The sequence below is a fragment of the Vigna unguiculata genome, chromosome 3 (genome assembly GCF_037176805.1).
Source record: "Vigna unguiculata cultivar grain cowpea cultivar isolate G323 ecotype 2 chromosome 3, ASM3717680v1, whole genome shotgun sequence".
Taxonomy (NCBI): Eukaryota; Viridiplantae; Streptophyta; class Magnoliopsida; order Fabales; family Fabaceae; genus Vigna; species Vigna unguiculata.
The window spans coordinates 48,193,839-48,217,324 of NC_140794.1; the positions used below are offsets into that span (position 1 = coordinate 48,193,839).

Here is a 23,486-nt window from a genome sequence, read left to right on the forward strand (position 1 = left end):
TGATAATACATGAAAACATGGAACTAGTCTAATTTAAGTGTCTATACAGATCCTTCAATTCATGTTTCAACAGCTTTTAACTGATTTTAGGAATTAGGTTCCAATAAGTTGTTAGTACTCAATAACTTGACAAGTGTTGCTTACTAGACGAATCCTAAATGACAAGGGATCATTCTAGGTATTCTTAGTTTAATATAAAATTACTTCTTAGAACTTTTGTTTTTTCTAATATAATCTAATTTAGGCTATTGCATCCTGCACCCCCACTATTTCTAACTGTACCGCTACATTAATAGAAAAAAACATCACCATCACCACTGGTGCAGAGAAAGAAGAGGGGAAAAATGCTGCAAAGGAAGAAGAGAAAATGAAAAAAAAAAAAAAAAAACTCATTTCGGAAAAGTTCTTTCTGGTAACATTTTATGTAGAGGTGTTTCGGAAGAATTGTTCTGAAAAACATTGTATACATACATTGGGGAAAGTTTACAATAGACATCCTATTATAGAAAACCTTTTCCGGAATAAATTTATGTATTCCAGAACTTTGATTCTGGAAGTCTTCTTCCTGAAATTTCGGAAAGCCAGGGATACAACTCCCTCATTGTAAAACAAACTATATGTTATGATATCAACTTTAACACAACTTTCGGAATAATAGATTTGTAGGTCTTTTATTCTTTACATGTTCTTGTTATCCATTTATATTTAACGTGAGATTCTAACTGTGACTCAACTCTAACAAAATCTTTCCAAGATCCTCACGTGCTCAGGAAGGAATTAACATTTTTCGTAAATGCAATTCAGAGGAATAGCCTCTGATGCATTCATCTGTATGATAAATTTGTAATACAAGAGTGGATTGTGGATACAACCAATACGTCATGCAAGACTGAGAGACAAAGCATTGAAGTTAAATAACAAGCATTCTTTTTATGTTTTGACTTACAAGAATTGGTCAAACAAAACTTCTGAATATAATTGCAGTAATTTTCGCCGTGAGCCAGCACCTGGTATCTCTTGGAATATAGTGACAGTGTTGTGGCGCCAGCTATTGAGCTTCCAAGAAGAGTTTCTCAGTAAGAGCTTTGGAAAGTCCCATCACTGTATCAGTCGAGCCAACCTACCACAAGCATCACAGCTCATTTTGTTTAAGAAAACAAGAGGGACGAATCCACATCAGAAAATTAACTTAATTGGCACAGATATGGAGAAAATGAGTGATAAATATAGATGCAAATATTTGCTTGTTGTGGATATACATGAACAAAAGATTACAATGCCTCGATAATTACGGCCAATAAAAAAGGTATTGAAAGTAATGCTTATTATGAGTGGATTTGAAGCTAACAGTTCCATAAGGATCATGTTTCAATGTGCATGCATATGCTTCTTCTGAGAGTGAATGTGTTGTTGAAAAGTTAGATAACTTACTACGGCATCCACAAAGGGTAATGTCAATGGATGTTCCAGCATCAACCCTCCAGCAACGTTGAATGTAATTCCTTCGTCAATCTGAGAAGCTCCCATCAAATAAGAAAACTTATAGTATTCAGGTTGACTAGAATTTCCTGAAAGAAAGTTTCAGAAGATCATATGTTTTGAGAAACTAGTTAAAGTACTCTTTTCACCTTCATACTAATTCAGTGTAAGGGTGAAAAGTGTACTTCTAAAATGTTTACCAGACTATCAATGACCTCATCTGGAATTTCAAGGAAGTAAACCTGCCATAATAGTCAAAAACGTTAGCCAAGAGAAACGTTGAATCAATCAATAAAATGTGTCAATGTAAACAATGCAACTTGGTTGTTAGATAAAAGAAGACTTGAGCCAGGTAGGGTAAGGGGAACGTTCAAAACGGTGGTAATACTTATGCATACGAAGAAGGAAATTTATTTTCTCGTACCTCTGCACTATCCCATCCCCCACAACGTTTTCCAGTTGAAAGGTTAGTCACTACAACAGATCCTACGACTGCTGCATGACTACCAGAGTATCCTGCAAATATTCGAATGTGTGAACGTGGCTGTTAAATCTGTCAATAACCGTGACAACAAAAGCAGTGAACTAAATCTGTCCATAGCTGCAAACCTTTGATGAATTCACGTGCTTCTTTTTCACTGGTGGGTTTTTCCCTGATTGTTCCTCGATACACTACAACCTGCAAAATATTTGCAACAACACAAACAGTTTTACAGCAGTCTAATTTTTAACAAAACAAAAATCAGTATAAGGTTTCTGGCCATATAGGATTTAGATTGTAACTTAAAGTTTAAGCAAGAACATATAGGGTGTGAAACAGAAAATATGGTGACCCCAAACACAAAAAAAAAAAGTGTACATGAAGCCAAATCTATAGCTTGATTTTGTAATAAAATGGCATTTGCATCAAACAAGAATACACGTAGAAGTAAAACTGAGTTTAATTTATGTTCTCCGTAGGTTCATAAATAACTAATCTGATTCATTATGAAAGTGAAGGGAAACTAAAGGCCTGGGAACATATTCCATAAGCTTCTCTATGGAGGATGCCATACTATTCTACTAGACGCAACTTCTTTCCATTCTTTTCAACCTAAATATTTATATTCTTCTACAAAAATTAAGTTATTTATATGATTGTAAACTGCAACAAGAAGATGAGATGATTGGACAATATTATCCGTCAGGATAAGTTTGCAGAGACCGGAACAGAGTTAGAGTAGTACAGATATTATCCGCTAAAAGAAAATTAAAGTCATGCATTTGTAACCGATGGAAATAGGATCTATAGTTGAAACAAAAAATAGTTAATACAGAATACCGTGTCTGCAGTAATTAACAGTGTTGTACAATCATCTTCCTCCGATCGACCTCCATTTGGGAGTCTTTGCACAATAGCATCGGCCTAATAAGAATATCAAGGTTAGAATACTAAACGCAGCTCGGAAGAATCAATAGATGATGAGATTTTCAAATTGCTCTATATTTTCCATTATTTTATTTATTTAGTTTCTTTAGAAGCAATTTCTGGAAGGGCGGATGACAGCCTGAAATCCTTCTGCATACTCAGTCACCATAATCAGATACAAAGACCTTAAACAAGTTTTGCATTCTTTTAAAATAAATATTATCAGAAATTAAGCAAAGACCATGATCTTGTGTTACAACCGGCTCTAATGCATGATGGTGTCCTTTGTTTAAGGAGATTAGAATTCAGAATGAACTTGTTGCAGAAAAAGTTTTGCATTCTTCTAAAATAAATATTATCTGAAATCCTTCTGCATACTCATCTACATTTTCACCCCTAAAATATTCAATCACTCGTGTAGCATGAAATTATCTGAAATAGATTTTTCACCAGCTAACAACAAACTTTTAGAAAAAATAAAAATCATATCATCCCATCCCACACCATCTCCAATCCTCACCCATTTTTCAACCTTCCCACTTTTTCTCCTCAACCAGGTGAACTCAAGTATTTACACAAAAACACCAGTATTCTTGGATCTATAATTGTCATGGATATAATATAATGCGATTCACCCGCCACTGGCTACCTATAACTGCCCAATGCACTAGCACAACATTACTATAGAGATAGAGACTCTGATGAAGACGAATTTATCAACAAAAGAAACCGGTTATAACGCTTGAGGAAGTAAAGGGACAACTGTGTCGAAGGATTTCACGAAGTCAAAAAAGAACCAAATGTTTTTATGGAATCAATCACCTCCAGAACAACCAACACAAACTCAGACCTATTTTTGGGGTGTAATTCTTATCCCACAGCACCCAAAAAGAAGTGATTCTTTGATTTGTCTCGACATAAATAAAATAATAATAATAAGACGAAGATAAAACTTTCATACCTTTGCCTCAGCTAATGCCATTACCAAATCTTCTGGCTTTTCCCTCCTAATACCTTTCTCATCAATGTCTGCAGTCTAAATTGCAAGCCAAGCCAAACTCTTTCAATCTTCCATCAAATTAATGAAGTACGGTCAAAAAATTGAAGCAATTACACACAACACATACCATTATTGTGAACTCGTATCCCATCTCAGAAAGAATCTCTCTACGAGCCTTGGAAGAAGAGCCCAGAATTATCTATTGAAAGATAACAAACTCAGATTGCATCAAATGATTCATCCAAGAGAGGGTAGTTGTTAATTAGATGAAGAAATATTGCAAAGTGAAATTATAAGAATATAATGATGCATGATTAATAAGTAGGGAGACATGAAGATACAGTACATACAGTTTATTCGGTTACTTACTTATTTGTGACTAAAAACAAAAACGAGATAAAATTTGCGGCGTTTATGGTAGGTACATACATCATTTGAAATGTGTAAAGAGAAAATGGGCCAAACCTTGAAGGGTGGGTTTTTTGTAGGCATTTGGGCGGAGGCGTGACTTGGAAGCTCTTACCTGCACTTCTTCAACCACATTCCAGAACTGCTTTCCGCAAGAACAGGAGGCTACAAAAACTAAGATAAATAATAAATAAAATTTAAATAAATAAAGGGTAAGGGTTATCAAAGCCCTATCTGTCACGTTGCTTCGCATCACCCATTAGATTTCGATGATTTTGAAAGGAATCTTTTTTATCGGCATGTTTAATAAAATATACGTAAAAGTCAAGTGAAAGTTTAAACATTATAAAATCACAAATAAGAGTATAATTTATTATTACAGTAAATTTTATAAGTTGAGTTCATATTTATTTGTTTTGAAAATGTGAGTTGAGTATGGATCATGATTTTTATTTTGTGTAAATTTTTTATGCATATGTCAAAATTGTCCCATTAAAATGTTTCATGAAGCTCTTTGTATTGATAGCGGTTAACAATTGTGCCTCTAATTTTGAAAATCCTATCAATTGAGTTTATATATTGCTTTCAATTTTCAAAGTCCTTTAACAAAATCCTTTAATCTGGGTTGATATTGTGCCTCCAATTTTGAAAGTCTTATAAAGTTACATTTATTCCTAATACAAATTTCAAATGGTTATATATGAGTTGTTGCTTATAATTTCGTTGCGAGATGAAAACTTCATTTTGTTTTTGGCTATTTCTTGAGTCCTAATGATGTCGGGATATTACAATTCAAATATTGGCTTTGTAACTTGTGCGTGCATCTACATTGAGACCAATGGAGCACAATTTGAATTACTTATTCGTCATAGTAAGAATATGAGATTGTTTGTGAGAGCAATTGACATGCTAAAATTGAGCTTTATATTAAGTTTATTAGTATCAAAAACTACTTTGTACTTTGACAACATACAATATATTGTTTTATTCATTCTAAAATTTCAAGTTGTAGATGTGACACTAATTTTGAAAACCCTATATAACTTGAGTTGGGTATACTCTCTAAACGGAATTGGTGAATAGCACTTTGATTTTTTTTGGTACATAATGCAAGTTCCAAAAGGGTATATTTTGGGTTGTCTCGCGTGGAATTCTCGAATTGCACTTTGATTTTCTTGGTTCACTGTGCAAATTTTGTATGGGTATAATTTTAGTTGAGCCACCATAAATAGAATTGTCAAAGTGAACTTTGACTTTTTTTGTTTGCAATAGAAAATTTTGATTTGCCCCTTGTTATTGAACTGTTGATAAATTACTTGTTTGTCTTTTGATGGTTTTATGGGCTAAAGTAGAAGGATTTCGGATTATAAATTGAGTTCATATTTATTTGTTTTGAAAATGTGAGTTGAGTATGGATCATGATTTTTATTCTGTGTAAATTTTTCATGCACGTCAAAATTGTCCCTTTCAAAATTGTCCCTTTAAAATGTTTCATGAAGCTCTTTGTATTGATAGCAGTTAACAATACTGCCTCCAATCTTCAAAGTCTTTTAACTTGGGTTGATATTGTGCCTCCAATTTTGAAAGCGCTATAAAGTTACATTTATTCGTAATGCAAATTTCAAATGGTTATATATGAGTCGTTGCTTATAATTTTGTTGCGAAATGAAAGCTTCATTTTGTTTATGGCTATTTCTTGAGTCCTAATGATGTCGGGATAACTACTCAAATATTGGTTGTGTAACTTGGGTGTGCATCCACATTGAGATTGATGGAGCAATATTTGAATTGACATATTAGAATTGACCAATTAACATTATAATAAGTTATTCTCTAAAAGTTTTTAAAATCTTTTTTTTGAATTTAATTTTCTCACTTTTCTTATTTTTTTAACTCGTCATTTTCATTAACTTCTTGAATTATTTATTTTTACACTTTTTTTACTTGTTCTTTTCTTGAATTTTATTTTCTAAATTATTTTGAATTCTTTTTAAAAGTTGTTATCATCTTCTTGATTATTTTTTTAATCTTTAATTATGTTCTTGTATTTTGTTTTGTGAAATTTTAATCATCATATTGGGTTCTTGTCTTAAACTTTTTAAAATCTTTGTCTTTAATACTATTTTATCACTTTTCTTAATTTTTTTTAACTCCTAATTTTCACTAACTTCTTTAACTATTTATTTTTACACTTTTTTTACTTGTTCTTTTCTTGAATTTTATTTTCTAAATTTTTTTGAATTCTTTTTAAAAGTTTTTATCATCTTCTTGATCTTTTTTTGAATCTTTAATTATGTTCTTCAATCTTTTTTTAAAATTTTAATCATCATATTGAGTGTTTTTCTTAAACTTTTTAAAATCTTTTTTCTTAATTCTATTTTCTTACTTTTCGTAATTTTTTTTAACTCGTCATTTTCATTAACTTCTTGAATTATTTATTTTTACATTTTTTTACTTGTTGTTCTTTTCTTGAATTTTATTTTCTAATTTTTTTTTGAAATCTTTTTAAAAGTTGTTATCATCTTCTTCATCCTTTTTTTAGTCTTAAATTATGTTCTTGAATTTTGTTTTGTGAAATTTTAATCATCATATTGAGTTCGTCTCTTAAACTTCTTGAAATATCGTTCTTTAAGTCTATTTTCTCACTTTTTTTTAATTCGTCATTTTCATTAACTTCTTTAATTATTTATTTTTACACTTTTTTTACTTGTTCTTTTCATGAATTTTATTTTCTAATTTTTTTTAATTCTTTTTAAAAGTTTTTATCATCTTCTTGATACCTTTTTTAATGTTTAATTATGTTCTTGAATTTTGTTTTGTGAAGTTTTAATCATCATATTGAGTTCTTCTCTTAATCTTTTTAAAATATTTTTCTTTAATTCTATTTTCTCACTTTTTTTAATTTTTTTTAACTCGTAATTTTCATTAACTTCTTGAATTTTTTATTTTTGCACTTTTTTTAATTGTTGTTCTTTTCTTGAATTTTATTTTCTAAATTTTTTTGAAATGTTTTTAAAAGTTTTTATCATCTTCTTTATCTTTTTTTAATCTTTAATTATGTTCCTGAATTATTATTTTTTTGTGAAATTTTAATCATCATATTAAGTTCTTCTCTTAAACTTCTTAAAATCTTTTTCTTTAATTCTATTTTCTCACTTTTCTTAATTTATTCTAACTCGTCATTTTCATTAACTTATTTATTTATTGTTATTTTCTTAAATTTTATTTACTTATTTTTTTTGAATTCCTTTTTAAAGTTGTTACGTTCTTCTTGATCATTTTTTAATCTCTAATTGTATTCTTGAATGTTGTTTTGAGAAATTTTAATCATCAATATTGAGTTCTTCTCTTAATGTTTAAAAAAAAATTTTCTTGCTTTTTATTTTCTCAATTTTCTTATATTCTTTATAACTTATTGTTTTCATTAACTACTTGAATTGATTATTTTTGTATTTTTGTATTTATTATTCTTTTATTGAATTTTATTTTATCATTTTTTTGAATAATTTTTTAAAGTTGTTTTGAATAAAGGAGCGTGGTATTTGAAACATCTTCCTAGTTATATCACAAATCTTCTAGATAAACCTCTAAAAGAACTAACTAGAAAGTATAGTATAGGGTGATGTGTGATTTGATAAAAATTTGTATTGTACAGATTCCAAATGAGAAACTGTCATTTCATTTAATTGGGATGTCCTGAATCTGAGATGTCTATTGGGCTGAATAACATGAAGCTCATAATTATGGATGTATTGAAAACTCCCTAATAAAATGGAAATTGGTATAGGGTCAATTTTGTAACAAAAAAAATATGAAATTCTAAATCTAAATTTCTAACTCTACCCACCTCGTGAAAAAAATCAATATTTTTTCTTGTAGAATTAGGTGTTATATCTTTTTTTTTAGAGAGAACTGAAATTATGTTTCAAATAATATATCGTGGTTGCTAAAGTCTATATATCGCTTATAGGCTTAAGGACAACGTGACATAACTATCGAGACAGCATTTGGACCAAAAAGATCGAATGCAGTAATATGTAGACAAATAAATCTCTTATGAATTTTGGAATACTCCGGTATTAAATATTTAAATTTCATTTTAAGATTCTCCTTTCAAAATGATGTTTCTCTAACAATTTTCATATCAAAATTTCATCCCTAAATTTATTTTTCTAGACTAGGTTCCTATTTTTAAAATGTGATATAATTTAGTTTTTTTTTGTTAGTAATGTATTAATAATATTAAATATGTGTATTAATAATATTAAAAATGTATAACGTGTTAATTTGTAATTTTTTAATCATATATATATATATATAAATTTAATTGTAATGTGTCATGTCAGTACCATTAACTGTATCACAGTGTTATGTGTTATTATCAGTATCAGTTGTTATATTTTTTTATCTCAATTTAATTTTTGTATTTGTTATTTTTTTTAAATGGAGTAATTTTGTCTATTTCCAAATGGAGATAAAATTTAATTTTTACAGATATGTAATACTGATATTTTTATTAAATATTTCTAAAAATATTTTACATTGCATTTTTGTTTAAATTTGTATTAAAATTTTATAAAAATATTTGTATATATAAAAATTAAATTTGAAAAAGGAAAAAAATGTTCGATTTAAAAAATAATTGAAATTGAATTGAGATTAAGACAATAACACATGTGTTAATACAATTGACACTTGCTTAAGTCTCTAAGTAACCCGTATAAATCCGCATTTGAAAAGGAAAATTCTTGGATTTATAATTTTATGACTTTATTTTTAGGAAAAAAAAAAATCTTCGTAAGCTGATTTGACGACTATTTTGTAAAATATGATGAAAAATGCACTTTGAGTTTGATTTAATTGATTCAATCATAAATAAAGGAAATCTTTCAATTCACTTGTATCGACATCAAGAATGATAAAACTTTCTATGACTTGAAGATAACATCAAATAACATTGCGTTTAACTTCATTCAAACTAGTTTCAAATTCATTATCATCGCATTCAATAATAAATTCTTATAAGAGGACCCGTATATATAAATATATATATATATATATATATATATATATATATTATGAATAAAATAAAATAATAAATTACTATACATAATATATTTCTTATATGTGTTATGTATGTATATTTTTCATATTTTTATAATCTTTAAAAAATTTTAATACCCATAATATTTTACATTATAATTATATTATCCTAATATTTCATTTTATAATTATATAATTCTTAAAATTTCGTAAATACATCCATTAAATTCAGATTAAACTTCCCGTATCAAATATAGACTTAACAAATATTTACTTGTGAAACATAACACTATTACATCATATTGTTAGGTGACACAATCGATACATGACAAAAAAATAAAAATAAAAAAAAATAAAAAAGTAAAGAAACCGATCTGAGATTCAGTACAAAGACATAAACCTTTTATATTTCATAAACCCACACCTTGCAAATCCGCGAACCCTGTAAACCCCCCACAATAATATTAAAACCATGATACTTTCATAATTAACACAAATCTAAACATTAATACAATGTGGCGAAGGAGCTTCAGCAGCAGCACTGCCACCGCCACTCTCAAGGGCAAGAAATGGGACGCGCTGATAATCGGCGGAGGCCACAACGGCCTCACAGCGGCGGCATACCTGGCGCGCGGAGGCCTGTCAGTGGCGGTCCTGGAGCGCCGCCACGTGATCGGAGGCGCCACCGTGACAGAGGAGCTTGTTCCGGGGTTCAAGTTTTCGCGGTGCAGTTACCTCCAAAGCCTTTTGAGACCGTCCATTATAAAGGAATTGGAGTTGGGGAAGCATGGCTTGAAGCTTCTGAAGCGCAATCCGTCGTCGTTCACGCCCTGCCTTGATGGACGCTACCTTCTTTTGGGACCCGATAAGCAACTCAACCACTCTGAGATATCCAAATTCTCGCTCGCAGATGCTGAGGCTTATCCAAGGTCTCTCTGTTTTCTTCCACTCTGCTGCATTATTCTACTCTATATCAGGCTTACGGACAAAACCTAGATACAGTTTCTTACAAGCTCTCTAGTATTAATTAATATAAAAAAATAGGAGTGTCACTCCAACTACCTATGTTATCACGAATTACCGAAGTCAAACTTCAGTTCTGATTGACTTTTGATGTTGTTCCAAAATCAGAATTGAATTTCACATCGATAAACTATGTCGAAAGGCCTTACCAGAGTCAAACTTTAGTTCTGACATCACCAAAACTACTTACGAAACTGCATCTTATTCGCTCTTTCAATGGTTCACCAGCTTTGAATAGATAACCATAAAAGTTTTGAAAGTTATTTGTTTATTAATCAGTAATGCAGCTGATATTAAACAGTAATGCAGCTTATAAAATATGTCTTGGTATTCTTCATTCAATCTGTTCACTAATCTCTGCAAAGATGTGTATTTGATCACCTTATATTCAACCTGCATTGACTGTATGTTCATGATTTGATAAGATGTCCTGCTTTTCCTTTTATTTTCTTAATTCTTTGTTTTAATCTTTTAGATATGAGAGTCAGCTTGAGAACTTCTCTAAGTTCATGGATCTAGTGCTGGATTCGCCTCCACCTGAATCTGTGCAGCATAAAGCGTCTATTAATGAAAAGTTGAAGAATAAAATACAGAATTCTGTATTTTGGGCGAGTTGTCTGCGGCATGTGTCTTCCTTGGGACAAAAGGATATGGTGTAAGCGTGTTTGTTTATCCAAGAGGATTTTGTTTTATGACCAATGATTTGGGGATGCCTTGAATAGCAAAACTGTAAAGAGTACATGATAGCAACTAATTTGAAACTGTTTATTTATTTGGCAGGGACTTTATGGACCTTCTGTTGTCCCCAGCTTCTAAAGTTTTGAATAACTGGTTTGAGGTAATAATTTTATGGTTTTATTTACTTTTCACTTAGATCTTCAACTTCAAATTGACTGCATGCCTTGAAAATTAATCATGTATCTTCTCAGTTCTTTGATGTTATAGACTTTTGTTTGTGTTCATATCTCATGTCTCAGAAGTTTGCTGTCCTTCCTTTTATTATTTATTTATAATATAAACATATTTTCAAAAGCCTAGTTCAAGTGTTCAACTTGACACTGGGTTGCATGTCTGATCATGGAATAAAGATTGCATATAATCTTAATCTTTTCTTTTGTGATATATTCCATCTCATAAGCATACATTTCTCAATATACTAATATGATGATATCTACTTTGTTGGTTCACGGTGTTAATATTCCGTGCTGGCTCAATATAAAAGCAACATATCCCTTCCCTTATAATAACTTGAGGGAAATCCTTCATTCTTGGGTTAACTTTTGAAGTTGAGATAGGCTTAGTTCATTCTTAATTCTAGTAAGGTATTGGTGTCCATCTTAGTTCTAATGTTGGGCTCCTTGTTAGTGTCTAGTCTTCTAAATTTCATGCTCTAGATGTCTACCCTTGGGTGTGAGGGGGTTGACTTAAGCAACCTTTCCTCATTAGTTTGAGGTTGAGTTCATCCAATGATCTTTCAAAATCAAATACGTTGTGAATAAATCTTGTTAATAAGGTTGCACTTTCTACATATTCTTTCTCTTAATGGTGTAAAGTCTTGTATGGCATTATTTCTGCAGGCAGATGTTCTGAAGGCAACCCTTGCAACTGATGCCGTGATTGGCAGTACGGTAAGGGCAGTTATCTTTACTGTAAAAAATTGCACCACTGTATTGTTAACCAAAAAAAGGCACCAAAGTGGAAAACTTTGATATTCTTGATCCTTTTTTGAGAGACAGAGACTTAGAATTTCTGTACAACTATTCTATGGAGTTTTTTGTGATAAAAAATAGCATAGTCTTTGTTTCATCTTTCACAGCATACATAGTATTTCCATATCTGTAATGCAGGCCAGTGTCCACGACCCAGGAAGTGGCTATGTTCTGCTACATCATGTGATGGGAGAAACTGATGGGGATCGTGGTATTTGGTCGTATGTATTTCTCTTTCTAGTTTGATATCTTTCTAGTGCATGGTCAGAATGAAATACTGTTCTTTGACAAAAATATTTTTCATACGCTGGAGTGATCTGAAATTAAGTTTACTTGTACTGTCCCGTGCATCTTACCCAAAGCATTTAGACTAAGGAATCCATAGACAGTTTTTTTCTCCATTTCATACTTGCACATGATAGGTTACCGAGTACTTTCTTTCATATTTCAAGTATTATGCATGACGGCCTTTTCTCCAAAGATGGGGTTTATTAACCTCTTTGATTTGTGTTTAAATTTTCTTTCATACATGCATTAGACGTAGAAAAATAGGCATAAAAATAAACATGAGTAGATAAATTTGTCCAAAGAAAAATGTCACTACCAATTTTGTCTAAATATGATATTCTTAAGTTACATTCTTGAATAATTATTTCTTAATTATAGTTGAGACATAAACTATCAATTAGCTACCCTTTGTCTATAACTTTGTATTGTTCATAAAAGCTGAGTAAATAGCATGCTATTTATTTCATATAGATATGTTGAAGGTGGAATGGGCTCAGTATCCAAGGCTATTGGTAATGCTGCTACTGAAGCTGGAGCGCATATTGTGACCAATGCTGAGGTATGCCATCAAGAATCTCTATTAACTCTCAAATTGGCTTCCTTCATAGTAAGCAAAGCAAAAATTCTCACATTGTAAGCAGATTCGGATAGGTTTGTGTCCTTTTTCCACTGGATCTTTAAATACAACCAGAAAATAATATAATTTAGTCAAGATCCAAGTTAATTGAAGCCATGAAACTAGAGGCCACAGGCAAGTCAAGGGTATCAAAATATTTAACTTTTATCTCTGATAAATTTCTAATTAGAAATAGAAATAACCAGGCTAGAAAAGCTGACCATAATCATTGGCCTAATCGAAGGTTGTTCAAATGTGAATAAGAATACAAACTCTAGGGTATCTCAATAGTCAATAGTACGTTCTGGTCTTGCAGAGGCCGTTGTGGAAACAGAAGAGGGGAAGGTATTGTCCGTTTGAAAAAGTAGTTTTTCCCATAACTTGCTAGCTAAAAGGCTTGTCAATTGTACGAGGAATAGGGTCAACAAGAGTAATAAATAGTAAACAATTTCTTATAAAATAAGAATTTTATTATGACAAGAAGAAGAATATGGAGGGAAAGGATGATAAAATAACTAATTTATGCGTCAATTAAGCAAAATTTAGCTAGTTAAGAAAGATAATTGCCATCTACTTTATTAATCTCATTTAAAAAAGAAAGTTTTTTTCTCTAAACTCTCCTTTATTGGTTTGATCTTGATATCAAGAAAGAAAAATGATTATTTGAAATAGAATCTCATTCAAATGAAGGGTACTTTGGGGACGATATTAGTAAGTATAATGAATTTTGCTTATATTGTGATATCATCCATGCAATTTTTGTGTTTATTAAAAAGTGGACTTTAAGTTTAACTTAGTCCTACAAAACTAGGTTTGCATCCGGCAAATTGATCTTATCTTTAGTTGATGTTAGATCTCTAACAATGTTCAAGGGAATATTTGTTTGCAAATAACAATAAAACTTATTTTATGTTTTTAATATTCTGATTTTATTATTTGATGAGCCCATAATCATGTGCTTTCAACTAATTTTACACCATTCCTTAAATTTTAAGTTTGAATCTACTTTTTCATATATCCTTTTAGTCAAATTAAAACTTACACTATTAAATTTTTTATATATAATTGATTTTACTATTTTATTTAACTTTTTAGATTATTAATATTATATCAGGTACAAAAAATTAGTCTATTAAAGTGTTGGTCCTCCTAGGCAGAATCTTGTTAGCAAGTTCGCTCTTTTTATCCTAACGTCGTCCTTTGCCATCAAAATCTTCCCAATGAAGGAAAACTTGGAATTCAGATTGTTTTTACTTAGATTGCTGGGCTGGTCTTAATCTTTTAGTTTTCAACATTAGCTACAATGAAGTTTTCGCAGCTCAGATTCCTTAACGGAAGCAAGCACATTCTTTGTCTCTTTTCTTTTTTTAATCTCCCTGCTTATTGTTTGAAAGGACCTCATTCACTAATTAAATTTCTTCTGATCCAAATTTAAAATATCAACTTGTGATATTGTTTGTTTCACAGGGAATAAAAGAAGGAGAATTAATGTTTTGTTTCTAACCTCTGCCCCTCCTCTCCCTTTTCTTTTTCAATTTCTCCTGGGCTCTAACCAGCTGTAATATTCTGTATTCTTATAGGTGTCTCAGTTGTTGATTGAAAATTCTAGCACTGTCTGTGGGGTTAGTGTTGTTCTTGACATTTGAATTTTGCTCAATCAAGTGGATTTTTAATAGTGGATCTTAGCAATTAAATTTTGTAGATATGGCTTGCATATAGGTGACTCTGGCTGATGGTACTGAAGTGCATTCTTCAATTGTTTTGTCCAATGCAACTCCATATAAAACTTTCATTGTAAGTTCTCAAACTAGCTGCAAATACTAACTTCTTCTGTACCTATACTTGACATTAATTTATAGAATCTGCTAATATGAACCAGGAATTAGTGCCTGATGATGTACTCCCCGATGATTTTGTCCGTGCCATTAAGCACTCTGACTACAGTTCTGTAAGTTAACTGCTTTTTCTCAGTTTATATATATTTTTAATACCCTCAATCTCTACTGTGTTACGGAACTAGAATAATAGGTAAGATTAAAATATATGTACAGTTTATATTTGATTGCTAACGAAGAATGCCTGGAATTCATGAATGGAAAAATCACATTTCCTGTAAAAACTTCAAAAATTCATCAGCCTATGGCCAGAAAAAAAGAGAGAACAAGATCAGAATAGTTTTATAAACAACATGAATCAGTGAGACTACCTCTTTCATTAAGTATGATTAATTTCTATGCTAGCAATTGACATTTGACAGACTGCATCCGTTATGTAGACCTGGCAAGGACAGATTTTGATTTGGTGTTATAGGTTTTTATTTTCTTTTCCCAGTAATCATTGTTACTCAGGACAGAATTTGGGGAAGTTCTCAGTAATTCTTCATTAATTGGCATTCTTTTATTTGGAAAATATCTACTGAAACAGGCGACTACAAAAATAAATGTAGCTGTTGATAAATTGCCCGAATTTCGTTCTTGCAAGTTAGATCATCCTCATGCTGGCCCACAGCACGTCGGCACAATTCATATAGGTTCAGAAAGGTATCTTAAAATTGTATCCTAGATCATCTATTGTGGATTCAGGTCATGCTTTCTAATCAATATATACATTTGCTTAACATTATTCAATATGGTCAGTTGCAAGTTGTTTCTTCTCAGAACATGACAGTTGCCCGTTAATATATGTGTAGCATGGAGGATATTCACTCCGCTTGTCAAGATGCAGCTAACGGAACACCATCGAGAAGACCGGTTATTGAGATGACAATTCCCTCCGTACTGGACAAAACTATTTCTCCACCTGGTACTTGAAACTATGTTTAAGGATGTCCTACTACGTTTAGTTTACTGGAGGAAGTTTTATTACTTTGCTTTAATATGATGATTTCTTGGCATTGTTGAACTGATTTTGTTTTTCCTTTTGTTGATAACATCTACCTAATGAAATGTGTGTTCTTCATAGGTAAGCATGTGATTAACCTGTTTGTGCAGTATACACCATACAAACCATTGGATGGTGACTGGCAAGATCATGATTACAGAGTCAGTTTGTTTTGGATTTCTAGTTGCATTGATTTTTTTTCCTTATGTTATGCATTTCTGTGCATGGATTTGTTTTTGTTCCACCTTAGTCTTCAACTTGTGTGAGCAGCTGGCCGCTTAATGCTAAAACTTATTAAATATTTTATGTTGAATCTATTCAGGAATCGTTTGCAAAAAAATGCTTCACGTTGATTGATGAATATGCTCCGGGCTTCAGCACATCAATCATTGGTTATGACATGCTGACTCCACCAGATCTTGAAAGGATAATCGGCTTAACAGGTAACATAGCCATATTCACCCAAACAAAAACATGCAGTTGGAATTTTTGTGCGAGCCAAAAAGCTTTTTCTAGGGCACAAAAGTGATACCCAAGAGAAAGCATTAATGAAACAAAGCTTCCCAACCCCTCGATGTCCTCTACTAGAAAGAATTTGTACATTGTGACCGTTAACATTTTGAAATGTTCGTTTTGGCAGGAGGGAATATATTCCATGGTGCTATGGGGTTGGATTCCCTTTTCCTCATGCGACCTGCAAAGGGGTGGTAAGCTAAATTATAGTGGCCTGGAATATAATGTGGTTCTGTTTTTTTGACGTATAACTGAATCATAACCATGTTCCAAATACATGATAATTACGTGAATATTTCGTTGACTGGGAAATTAAGGTCAAACTACAAGACTCCGCTTCAAGGGTTATATTTGTGCGGAAGTGGAGCACATCCTGGTGGTGGAGTTATGGGAGCACCTGGACGTAACGCTGCTCGTTTAGCTCTTCAAGATGTGAGAGAAAAAATTTAAGTGGTGATAGTGGTCCTCAATTATGCCCACATTGTTACTTCTGCAAACTGGCTTGGAAAAGGATGGCTCTTCCATTGGAATTATTTGCAGTAACTATTGCAAAACTTGGAACGCAGTAGATGGAAGAATCAACACAATTATTTATCAAATTGGATGATCTGCATAACAACGATGCAGAACTAAACATGGATTTCAGAAAACTAGAACTTGTAATTCTGAGATGATTTTTGGTATCTGTTTCAATGCAATGATTTCAGTAAATATTGCATGACACGGTTGATCAATAATTATATAGGAAAAAATTTATACGAGGTAAAAGCTTCCCAAGTAATTTAAATCAAACAGATTAACTGAAATTGGGATGAGCTGGGAACAATGAGTGAACAGTTAAGATGTACACAATAGTTATTTAATCAAACATGGTTAGGGAATCAATCACAAATATAAACACACCAATTGCCTAAATGATCCGTGTCGTAAGATTAATCGACAGTAACTTCCATGGTCAACTCAACTCAATTGTGATACTGGATGTCAGTCGTATATAAATTAGGAGCACTCACTCCAGAGTTCTAGCCAACAATATCCAACGAACTTCCCAGGACATATATACATTTCACCTTTATGCCCCTCTGTATGTGTATACCCAACTTCCGGAAGTTTAATTGAGAAATTATTTTACCGGGACCTCCAACCAGAAACAGATTTTGGAACAAGATTGATTGCACTGGATGCTGCTTCAAGTCTGTTTCATCAATAAACCACGTTTAGATATATGTTTATGCAGTCATAAAAATAAACAACAAAATGTTATACGGAAATATATGTAAAATATAGTAATTTTGATTCATTATCATTCCATCTATTTAAACTACAGACAAAAGTCTTTGTATAAAAAAAAAGGTTAATTTGCTAAGCTATTTGGGAATTTCTAATTAGGTCTTAAAATTTAAAAATAAAAATTACAATTTGGTCGTTGATCTTGTTATTTTTAATCAAGTCTCTTAAGATTTTAAAACCTATACAAATCTGTCTTTTTTTCCAATTTTTTTATATCGTCATATACTAATTCAATTACAAAAAAAAATTAAAAGAACAACGATTGAATTACAATTTTCTTAGTTTAGGGATTTAATTAAAAATTACCAAATAGTTTAAGGACCTAGTAATTAATTTACCTCATAAAGAAAAATGCAACATCTTTAGTTTCTTATTTACCAGAATGACGTAGCACTTGGATAGATACCATTGACAGTTAAGTATCTATCAGTGAGGGAGTGAGTTAGTTGGGCATGAAGATATATAGAGGCGTAAGAGGGTAGGTAGAACAAGAGAGAAATCATCTTTATCATTTGACAGGGATTATATAGTCTGATAGTGGGCAGAATCTTGGTCTTTTCATGGGAAATCATTCATTTTATATCTTCTAACCCTAGCCTAAGGCTGCTAGCACACCGGCACAACATTTGGGATTTAGTGTTCATCGATAAAAAAATACTTCTTTCTTTTTCTTTATAGATTCTGAGGCAGTCTTATCATTGCTATCACCATAGCTCCAATCTTGGTGCCATGGGTGGGTTAAAAATATTGGATATGATTCCAACATTTGTTAAGAGAGGGGATTTATTGGCAAGTTATAAGTTAAGGCTCATAGAGGTAACGTTCTCCACGGTTGAGTAACATGGAAACGACACAACCCATGCTTGGTGGAAGTTTGTGAAGGTACTGGTCAAAATATTCCAACCAGGGTATGCTTTTGATTAACGTAAGTAGGTACCGGAAGGGGGGAAAGAGCACGGGGAGGCAAGTGATGGGAATCAGGGTGACGAACCTTGCGTGAAAGAAGACATAACGGGTTATGAAGTTATGACGAGAACAAAACCAGAAGCTCAAAAGCTACACGAATTAGGAGCAACCTAATAACATACTAGACAAAGAATTAGAAAAGAAGGACAAAATGAAAATTTTCGATACCAAGAATCATAGTGGCAGAGTTGAGTCTTTTTTTTGGGTTGCAAAGAGGAGGTTACAATTGATAGAAGTCTTAAACCAATGACAAAATGGAGGTCTTAGGTTTGGGTAGTACAAAATTAATCTACAACAAAAGTAAAATAAGGTGGAAGATCTTGGTAATCCTCAGTTGCAATCATGTGTAGAAGTGTAATTCGTAAGGGAGCCATGGGATCTCAGTATAATTAATTAAAGAGCCTCTGATGCTATTTCATGGCCAAAACTGACATTGAAAACAGAGAACTAAAGAAGCATGGAGCTGTTTACGTGTTTTGTGTTTGACTTGAAAGGAGTGGAATCTATTCTTGGGCTGCAGGGCCAAACTGGCCTGGTCATCATGCTTTAATCAGTTGAACATCAAATGGAACTTCATTTTAGCATCTACAAGCCATTCGCCGTGAGGACAGGGTGAAACTTTAAGGGACTAGGAGTATTGATAGATTATGAGGTCTACGCTTTTGAGGAAGTCAGTTAGGTTAGTTTGGCGGGATGAGATAGTAGAAGAAATAAAGCACAATTGCCTACAAATAAAGAAGGGGGACGTTTAGAGAGAAGTCATCGTATTCTTGGAGAAAGTAATATAGGCTAGAGTGGGGACAGTCCTATGTAAAGAAGAAAGACCACGTAAAAAACCAGAAGGGAAAGAGAGAGCACCTTGCTATTTCTTCAATAGCTCTCATCACCTCAGTTGAACTTGTCTCCAACACCTGGCCTCCGAGAATGATCTCATCTAGTATAGTATGCAACTGCAGATGAACTAATATTTTAGGAACACATTAATGGAAATTTAAGATGCAGATTTGCTTAGGTTGAAGTATCACTATTGAGCTAGTAAGCAAAAGAAAGAATTGATTCCCAAAATTGAAGGGCATTTCCAAAACAACACAAAATTAATGGAGAAAAAACCATATAAAGGAGTAGTCAATCTAGAGTAAAAAGTGCAGAGTTAAACATTGTCAATTGCTTCATATTTGAGAATCCAGCAAGTCAAACTTACAGACTGCAGTAAACACCAGCAAATCATATATGCAGCAAAAAATATTTCCCGCAATTGTAACAGTTTATAATTCATATTTTATATATTCAGTCGATTTGAGATAAAGAACGTAAAATTCATAATCGAGGGCACAAAGCATCCAACCTTACTGTAGTTGAACACGATATCAAGCTCACATACATTTCTGAAGCATTTGTCCAATGCTTCAACAAAGACTGAAGGCAGAAAGGGATAAAGTAAGCAAATCAAAAGAAAAAATTAACAACAATGTAAGAAGCAGTAATGAACATCTGTTAGCATATCTACAAAATAGCCATGCAGAATGTAATAGATAATATATAATGATAAGGCAAATAATTACTTCACCAGGATCCTTGGAACAATATGCAATAAAATTGAAATGGTTAAAGAAAATGACTAATTTAAACGTTAGATGGACTGTTAAAGCTTAACACTATTTACCTCCAATAGAGTTCAGAATGTGAAAAAAGCAAAATGACCACAAAAACATTTATAGCCCAAATAAACATTCAAATTATGATTCTTGAAAAGAGTATTTAGTATCAACTTGTAAGTAGCTTTCACAACATTTTCCTAGAAACATGGATTAAATTTCTTTTCTTTCCCTTTAAAAATCTATATTGTAGATGCGTATGCATATGGGTATTCTTTCACATGCTTATGGTGTAAGACAACTACTAAGTCATATCCCGCAATGCAAGGTTGGCTACATACATGGATAAATGACATCATTAAGCTCTACCAAATATCAGAGTGATTTAAAAGGTGTAAACGGTTTATCATAATTAATTTTAACATTATTCTGTAATTTTCACACGGAATCATTTCTAGTATTTAATTTTTATTATTTCAGTTAGTTTTTGGGATGATTATGGTAGGTATGAAGTCCTTAACGTACAGTATATGTGTAAGAAATTCTAGAAGAGTTTCTATCTTGTAATCCAGGTTTATTATAACTTCAACTAAGTTTCTGAATATTAAATATGTTATATGTTCATACTAAAAAAAGATCCAAAACCTATGTTAGAGATTTCACATCAACTAGAGATAAGGACAATTCACCATGCAAACCATTACCTTACAAGCAGCTCATTTTGTAGGGTTGAGTTAGACTTAAAATCTACTTCTTAATATAGTATCAGAGTCATTTAGAATCTATCATAGCGTGATTAGTTGTTTGTTAGGTCAATCATACCACCCGCTATTGGATCACCCACAAATATCTAGTCTCACACATGAGATGTACATGTCTCGACATAAGGGAGATGTGTTGGAAATCTCATATCAACTAGAGATAAAGACAGTTTACAATATATAAGTAGATACAAATATCACCTTACAATTAGATATTGTAGAGTTGAATTAGGCTTAAAGTCAATTTTATAATAACCTAGAACAACAATACTCTAATTCTAACTTCAATAATCCTAGTCCTGAACCCATTACGGACATAAAGAAGCTCCATTGGTTGTCTCTACCTTCATCATCATATTGATGACACCCATAGAAAAGACTACGTCATTTGTAATTATGTACTGTCCCATACATTACAGATTACCTACTCTGAGAGGCACTTGATGATGTGTATTAAAAATGTCAATCTAAATTACTTTGATGCAAGGAACGGTAAAACCAGTATAGCAACGTTGAGTTACATCATAAATAACCAAATTTAAAATTCACCATTTTTATGATAGATCTTAGCAGGATTTTTATCCACGGTCATTCAGAAATCTGTCATTTCATGATATCAATTTTCCCATTCATAAGAATTATATTAATCGAGAAAAAAGTTTAATCCACTTTTCAATAAAAAATTCGTAGCTTCTTGAGACATTTTAGACAGACTGATTGATTCCCAAGCACACCAATAAGTTACTATTACTGAGTACAATGATCAATTAATCTATTGAGCAACTCGTCCCTCTAAAGGATAGATATTTTCAATTTTTACATTTAATGCAATGCAGTAAAAGTTAGATGATATCATAGTCTACCTTGTATCAAATCAAGCATAGCAAGTTCGTTTTCAGAACTATCAAAGATGAACACGAAATATAAAGTTGCAAAGTGCTTGTAGACAAGGCGAGAGTCCTGCAGGAGAATACAATAATAAATCCATACTTCCATTCCTCAAATGAATAAAGATGATGAGATAACAGCATTACTAGAACAAGCCAAAGAATTGCTAAAAAGAGCACAGGCTACGCCAATCATCAAGCTAACAACACTTAACAGAAAGTTTTCTATAATAAAAGCACACTCACAATTACGATCATAGCAGTCCTTCTAACTTTAGTTTCAAAACAAGTTCATGGTAATTCAGTCCTAGCTATTACTCTTGCCACCACCATATGCCAATACAAATCAATAAAATCTTTTTAATCAGTACTATGCCAACAAACATTGCAAAGAAAAAGCCCTAATCTCATGTTTTTTTCTAACGCCTAATTAATGACAATTAAAATACACAAATAATAAAACTCAGACAAATTAAATTTATAGGAAGTAGAGAAGTACCGGGCCAAAGATGGACTCGGCATCTACAAAATTGCTGACATTTTCAGGTCTACTGCATAATACTACAAAAGAAACAACATTGACGGAAAAGGAAACCAAAATTGAAAAGAAAAAATTAAAGATGGAGAGAGACCTGAAAACACATTGCGAATAGCTTCCTGCTGCTGCTCCACGGGCTGATCCCCCACAAAAAGAAAATAAAAAGTGTGAAAATTGAATCAATTAAATGAGAAATGGAAATGCAGAAACAAAGGGTTTGAAGAGAGCGAAGGAACCTGAAATTCGTAGAATTTGGCGAGACGAGGCTTCCCCTGCGTGTTCATCACCAGCACTGCTTTTATCATCTTGCTTTTTTCTGGAACCAGTTAAGTATATACATAAATGATGGAGTTCCTTTTCTTGTCATAACTCAAATTCAACTTCTTATATAGCACACGAAAATGTATCAATGATATATGGAAGTGAAGTAATCTTACGATGAATTACACGAGACGAGATTTGGAGAAAGTTAGAGAGACAGTGAAATAGAAAAATTACTTGAATTGAAATTGAATAGGAGTGTGAACGGGATATATACCCGCTCAATCTCCGATCGAAACAATCCCCAATCGCCAATGGCCAATGTTTTCCTTGGTCTTACTGCAACTGTGAAGACGAACGGAATCCTTAAACGCACCGTTTATCGAATTTCTCACTGATAATGATTTTGTTGCCTCGTTTAAGCCCACACCACTGCCAGCGTATTAGGATTACAGCGTGTGTCCAAGGTCCACATAGAGATAGACCAGAAAATAATTATGGCGATAAGGAAATTATAAGCGTAAAAATATATGAAATTTAGTTTTTATTTTTTTCTATTACTATTCTTAATCTTGTTATGAATATATAAGACTGCTTAAATTCATTGAATTTGATCGTAATTATTTTAAAATTTGCATAAAAAATTAGTTTTAAGTAGCTGACAGTATAAAATCTTGAATAATGAGCATTAATTAAGTAAATAGATTTATATTAAAAAGTCTAAATTAAATGTCAACTTCAATGACTAATTGCCTTTTTCTTTGATATAATTATTACACGATTTTAGCCCTCTAATATTTTTCAATGTTATTGTTAAAGCC

General features: G+C 32.1%; 3 protein-coding genes across 10 annotated transcripts; 1 reads left to right on the forward strand and 2 right to left on the reverse strand.

Moving 5' to 3' along the window:
• Positions 1-763: 763 nt before the first annotated feature.
• On the reverse strand, positions 764-4,524 carry LOC114177383 (uncharacterized). Of its 3 annotated transcripts, none has more exons than XR_003603129.2 (9): positions 4,353-4,524; positions 4,015-4,086; positions 3,849-3,923; positions 2,801-2,884; positions 2,089-2,158; positions 1,904-1,995; positions 1,680-1,721; positions 1,432-1,568; positions 764-1,120 (listed from the first exon to the last, which is right to left on the reverse strand). XR_003603129.2 is itself a non-coding variant. In XM_085670789.1 (9 exons), the coding sequence occupies exons 1-9, from the start codon at positions 4,377-4,379 to the stop codon at positions 1,049-1,051; spliced, it is 642 nt and encodes a 213-aa protein (XP_085526915.1). In that variant the 5' UTR covers positions 4,380-4,524; the 3' UTR covers positions 764-1,048. The 3 variants fall into 3 exon arrangements, 2 of the variants coding, with proteins under 2 accessions (XP_085526915.1, XP_027918503.2); XM_085670789.1 differs by having other exon boundaries at positions 1,432-1,539; XM_028062702.2 differs by having other exon boundaries at positions 1,432-1,512; positions 4,353-4,513.
• A 5,239-nt stretch (positions 4,525-9,763) lies between these two features.
• Positions 9,764-17,078, forward strand: LOC114178226 (FAD/NAD(P)-binding oxidoreductase family protein). The gene is made up of 15 exons (XM_028064014.2): positions 9,764-10,267; positions 10,837-11,016; positions 11,142-11,199; positions 11,939-11,989; positions 12,209-12,291; positions 12,830-12,917; positions 14,555-14,596; positions 14,694-14,768; positions 14,854-14,922; positions 15,399-15,514; positions 15,664-15,776; positions 15,936-16,015; positions 16,177-16,297; positions 16,495-16,561; positions 16,685-17,078. Exons 1-15 carry the CDS (start codon positions 9,852-9,854, stop codon positions 16,815-16,817), a joined length of 1,692 nt encoding a protein of 563 aa, XP_027919815.1. The 5' UTR covers positions 9,764-9,851; the 3' UTR covers positions 16,818-17,078.
• Positions 17,079-17,197: 119 nt separating this feature from the next.
• On the reverse strand, positions 17,198-23,162 carry LOC114178227 (Clathrin adaptor complex small chain family protein). Of its 6 annotated transcripts, none has more exons than XM_028064018.2 (8): positions 22,943-23,162; positions 22,641-22,720; positions 22,499-22,541; positions 22,366-22,388; positions 21,843-21,939; positions 19,969-20,039; positions 19,482-19,573; positions 17,198-17,562 (listed from the first exon to the last, which is right to left on the reverse strand). In XM_028064018.2, exons 2-8 carry the CDS (start codon positions 22,707-22,709, stop codon positions 17,496-17,498), a joined length of 462 nt encoding a protein of 153 aa, XP_027919819.1. In that variant the 5' UTR covers positions 22,710-22,720; positions 22,943-23,162; the 3' UTR covers positions 17,198-17,495. The 6 variants fall into 6 exon arrangements, with proteins under 6 accessions (XP_027919819.1, XP_027919816.1, XP_027919820.1 ...); XM_028064015.2 differs by having other exon boundaries at positions 22,366-22,427; XM_028064019.2 differs by having other exon boundaries at positions 22,903-23,151.
• Between the last annotated feature and the right edge of the window lie 324 nt (positions 23,163-23,486).

Bases quoted from the DNA above. Each gene is read 5' to 3' on its own strand.
- LOC114177383 (XM_085670789.1), bottom strand. From the start codon at position 4,379: ATGCCTACAAAAAACCCACCCTTCAAG. The intron at 4,087-4,352 runs GTTTGGCCCATT...ATCTTTCAATAG, and splicing joins CAAAAAACCCACCCTTCAAG to ATAATTCTGGGCTCTTCTTC. The intron at 1,996-2,088 runs GTTTGCAGCTAT...GAATATTTGCAG, and splicing joins AGCACGTGAATTCATCAAAG to GATACTCTGGTAGTCATGCA.
- LOC114178226 (XM_028064014.2), top strand. From the start codon at position 9,852: ATGTGGCGAAGGAGCTTCAGCAGCAGCACTGCCACCGCCACTCTCAAG. The intron at 11,200-11,938 runs GTAATAATTTTA...TTATTTCTGCAG, and splicing joins TTTTGAATAACTGGTTTGAG to GCAGATGTTCTGAAGGCAAC. The intron at 14,597-14,693 runs GTTAGTGTTGTT...GCTTGCATATAG, and splicing joins ATTCTAGCACTGTCTGTGGG to GTGACTCTGGCTGATGGTAC.
- LOC114178227 (XM_028064015.2), bottom strand. From the start codon at position 22,709: ATGATAAAAGCAGTGCTGGTGATGAACACGCAGGGGAAGCCTCGTCTC. The intron at 19,574-19,968 runs GTTGGATGCTTT...GTTCATCTGCAG, and splicing joins TCGTGTTCAACTACAGTAAG to TTGCATACTATACTAGATGA. The intron at 17,563-19,481 runs GTGCTCTCTCTT...TTGATGAAACAG, and splicing joins GCTATTGAAGAAATAGCAAG to ACTTGAAGCAGCATCCAGTG.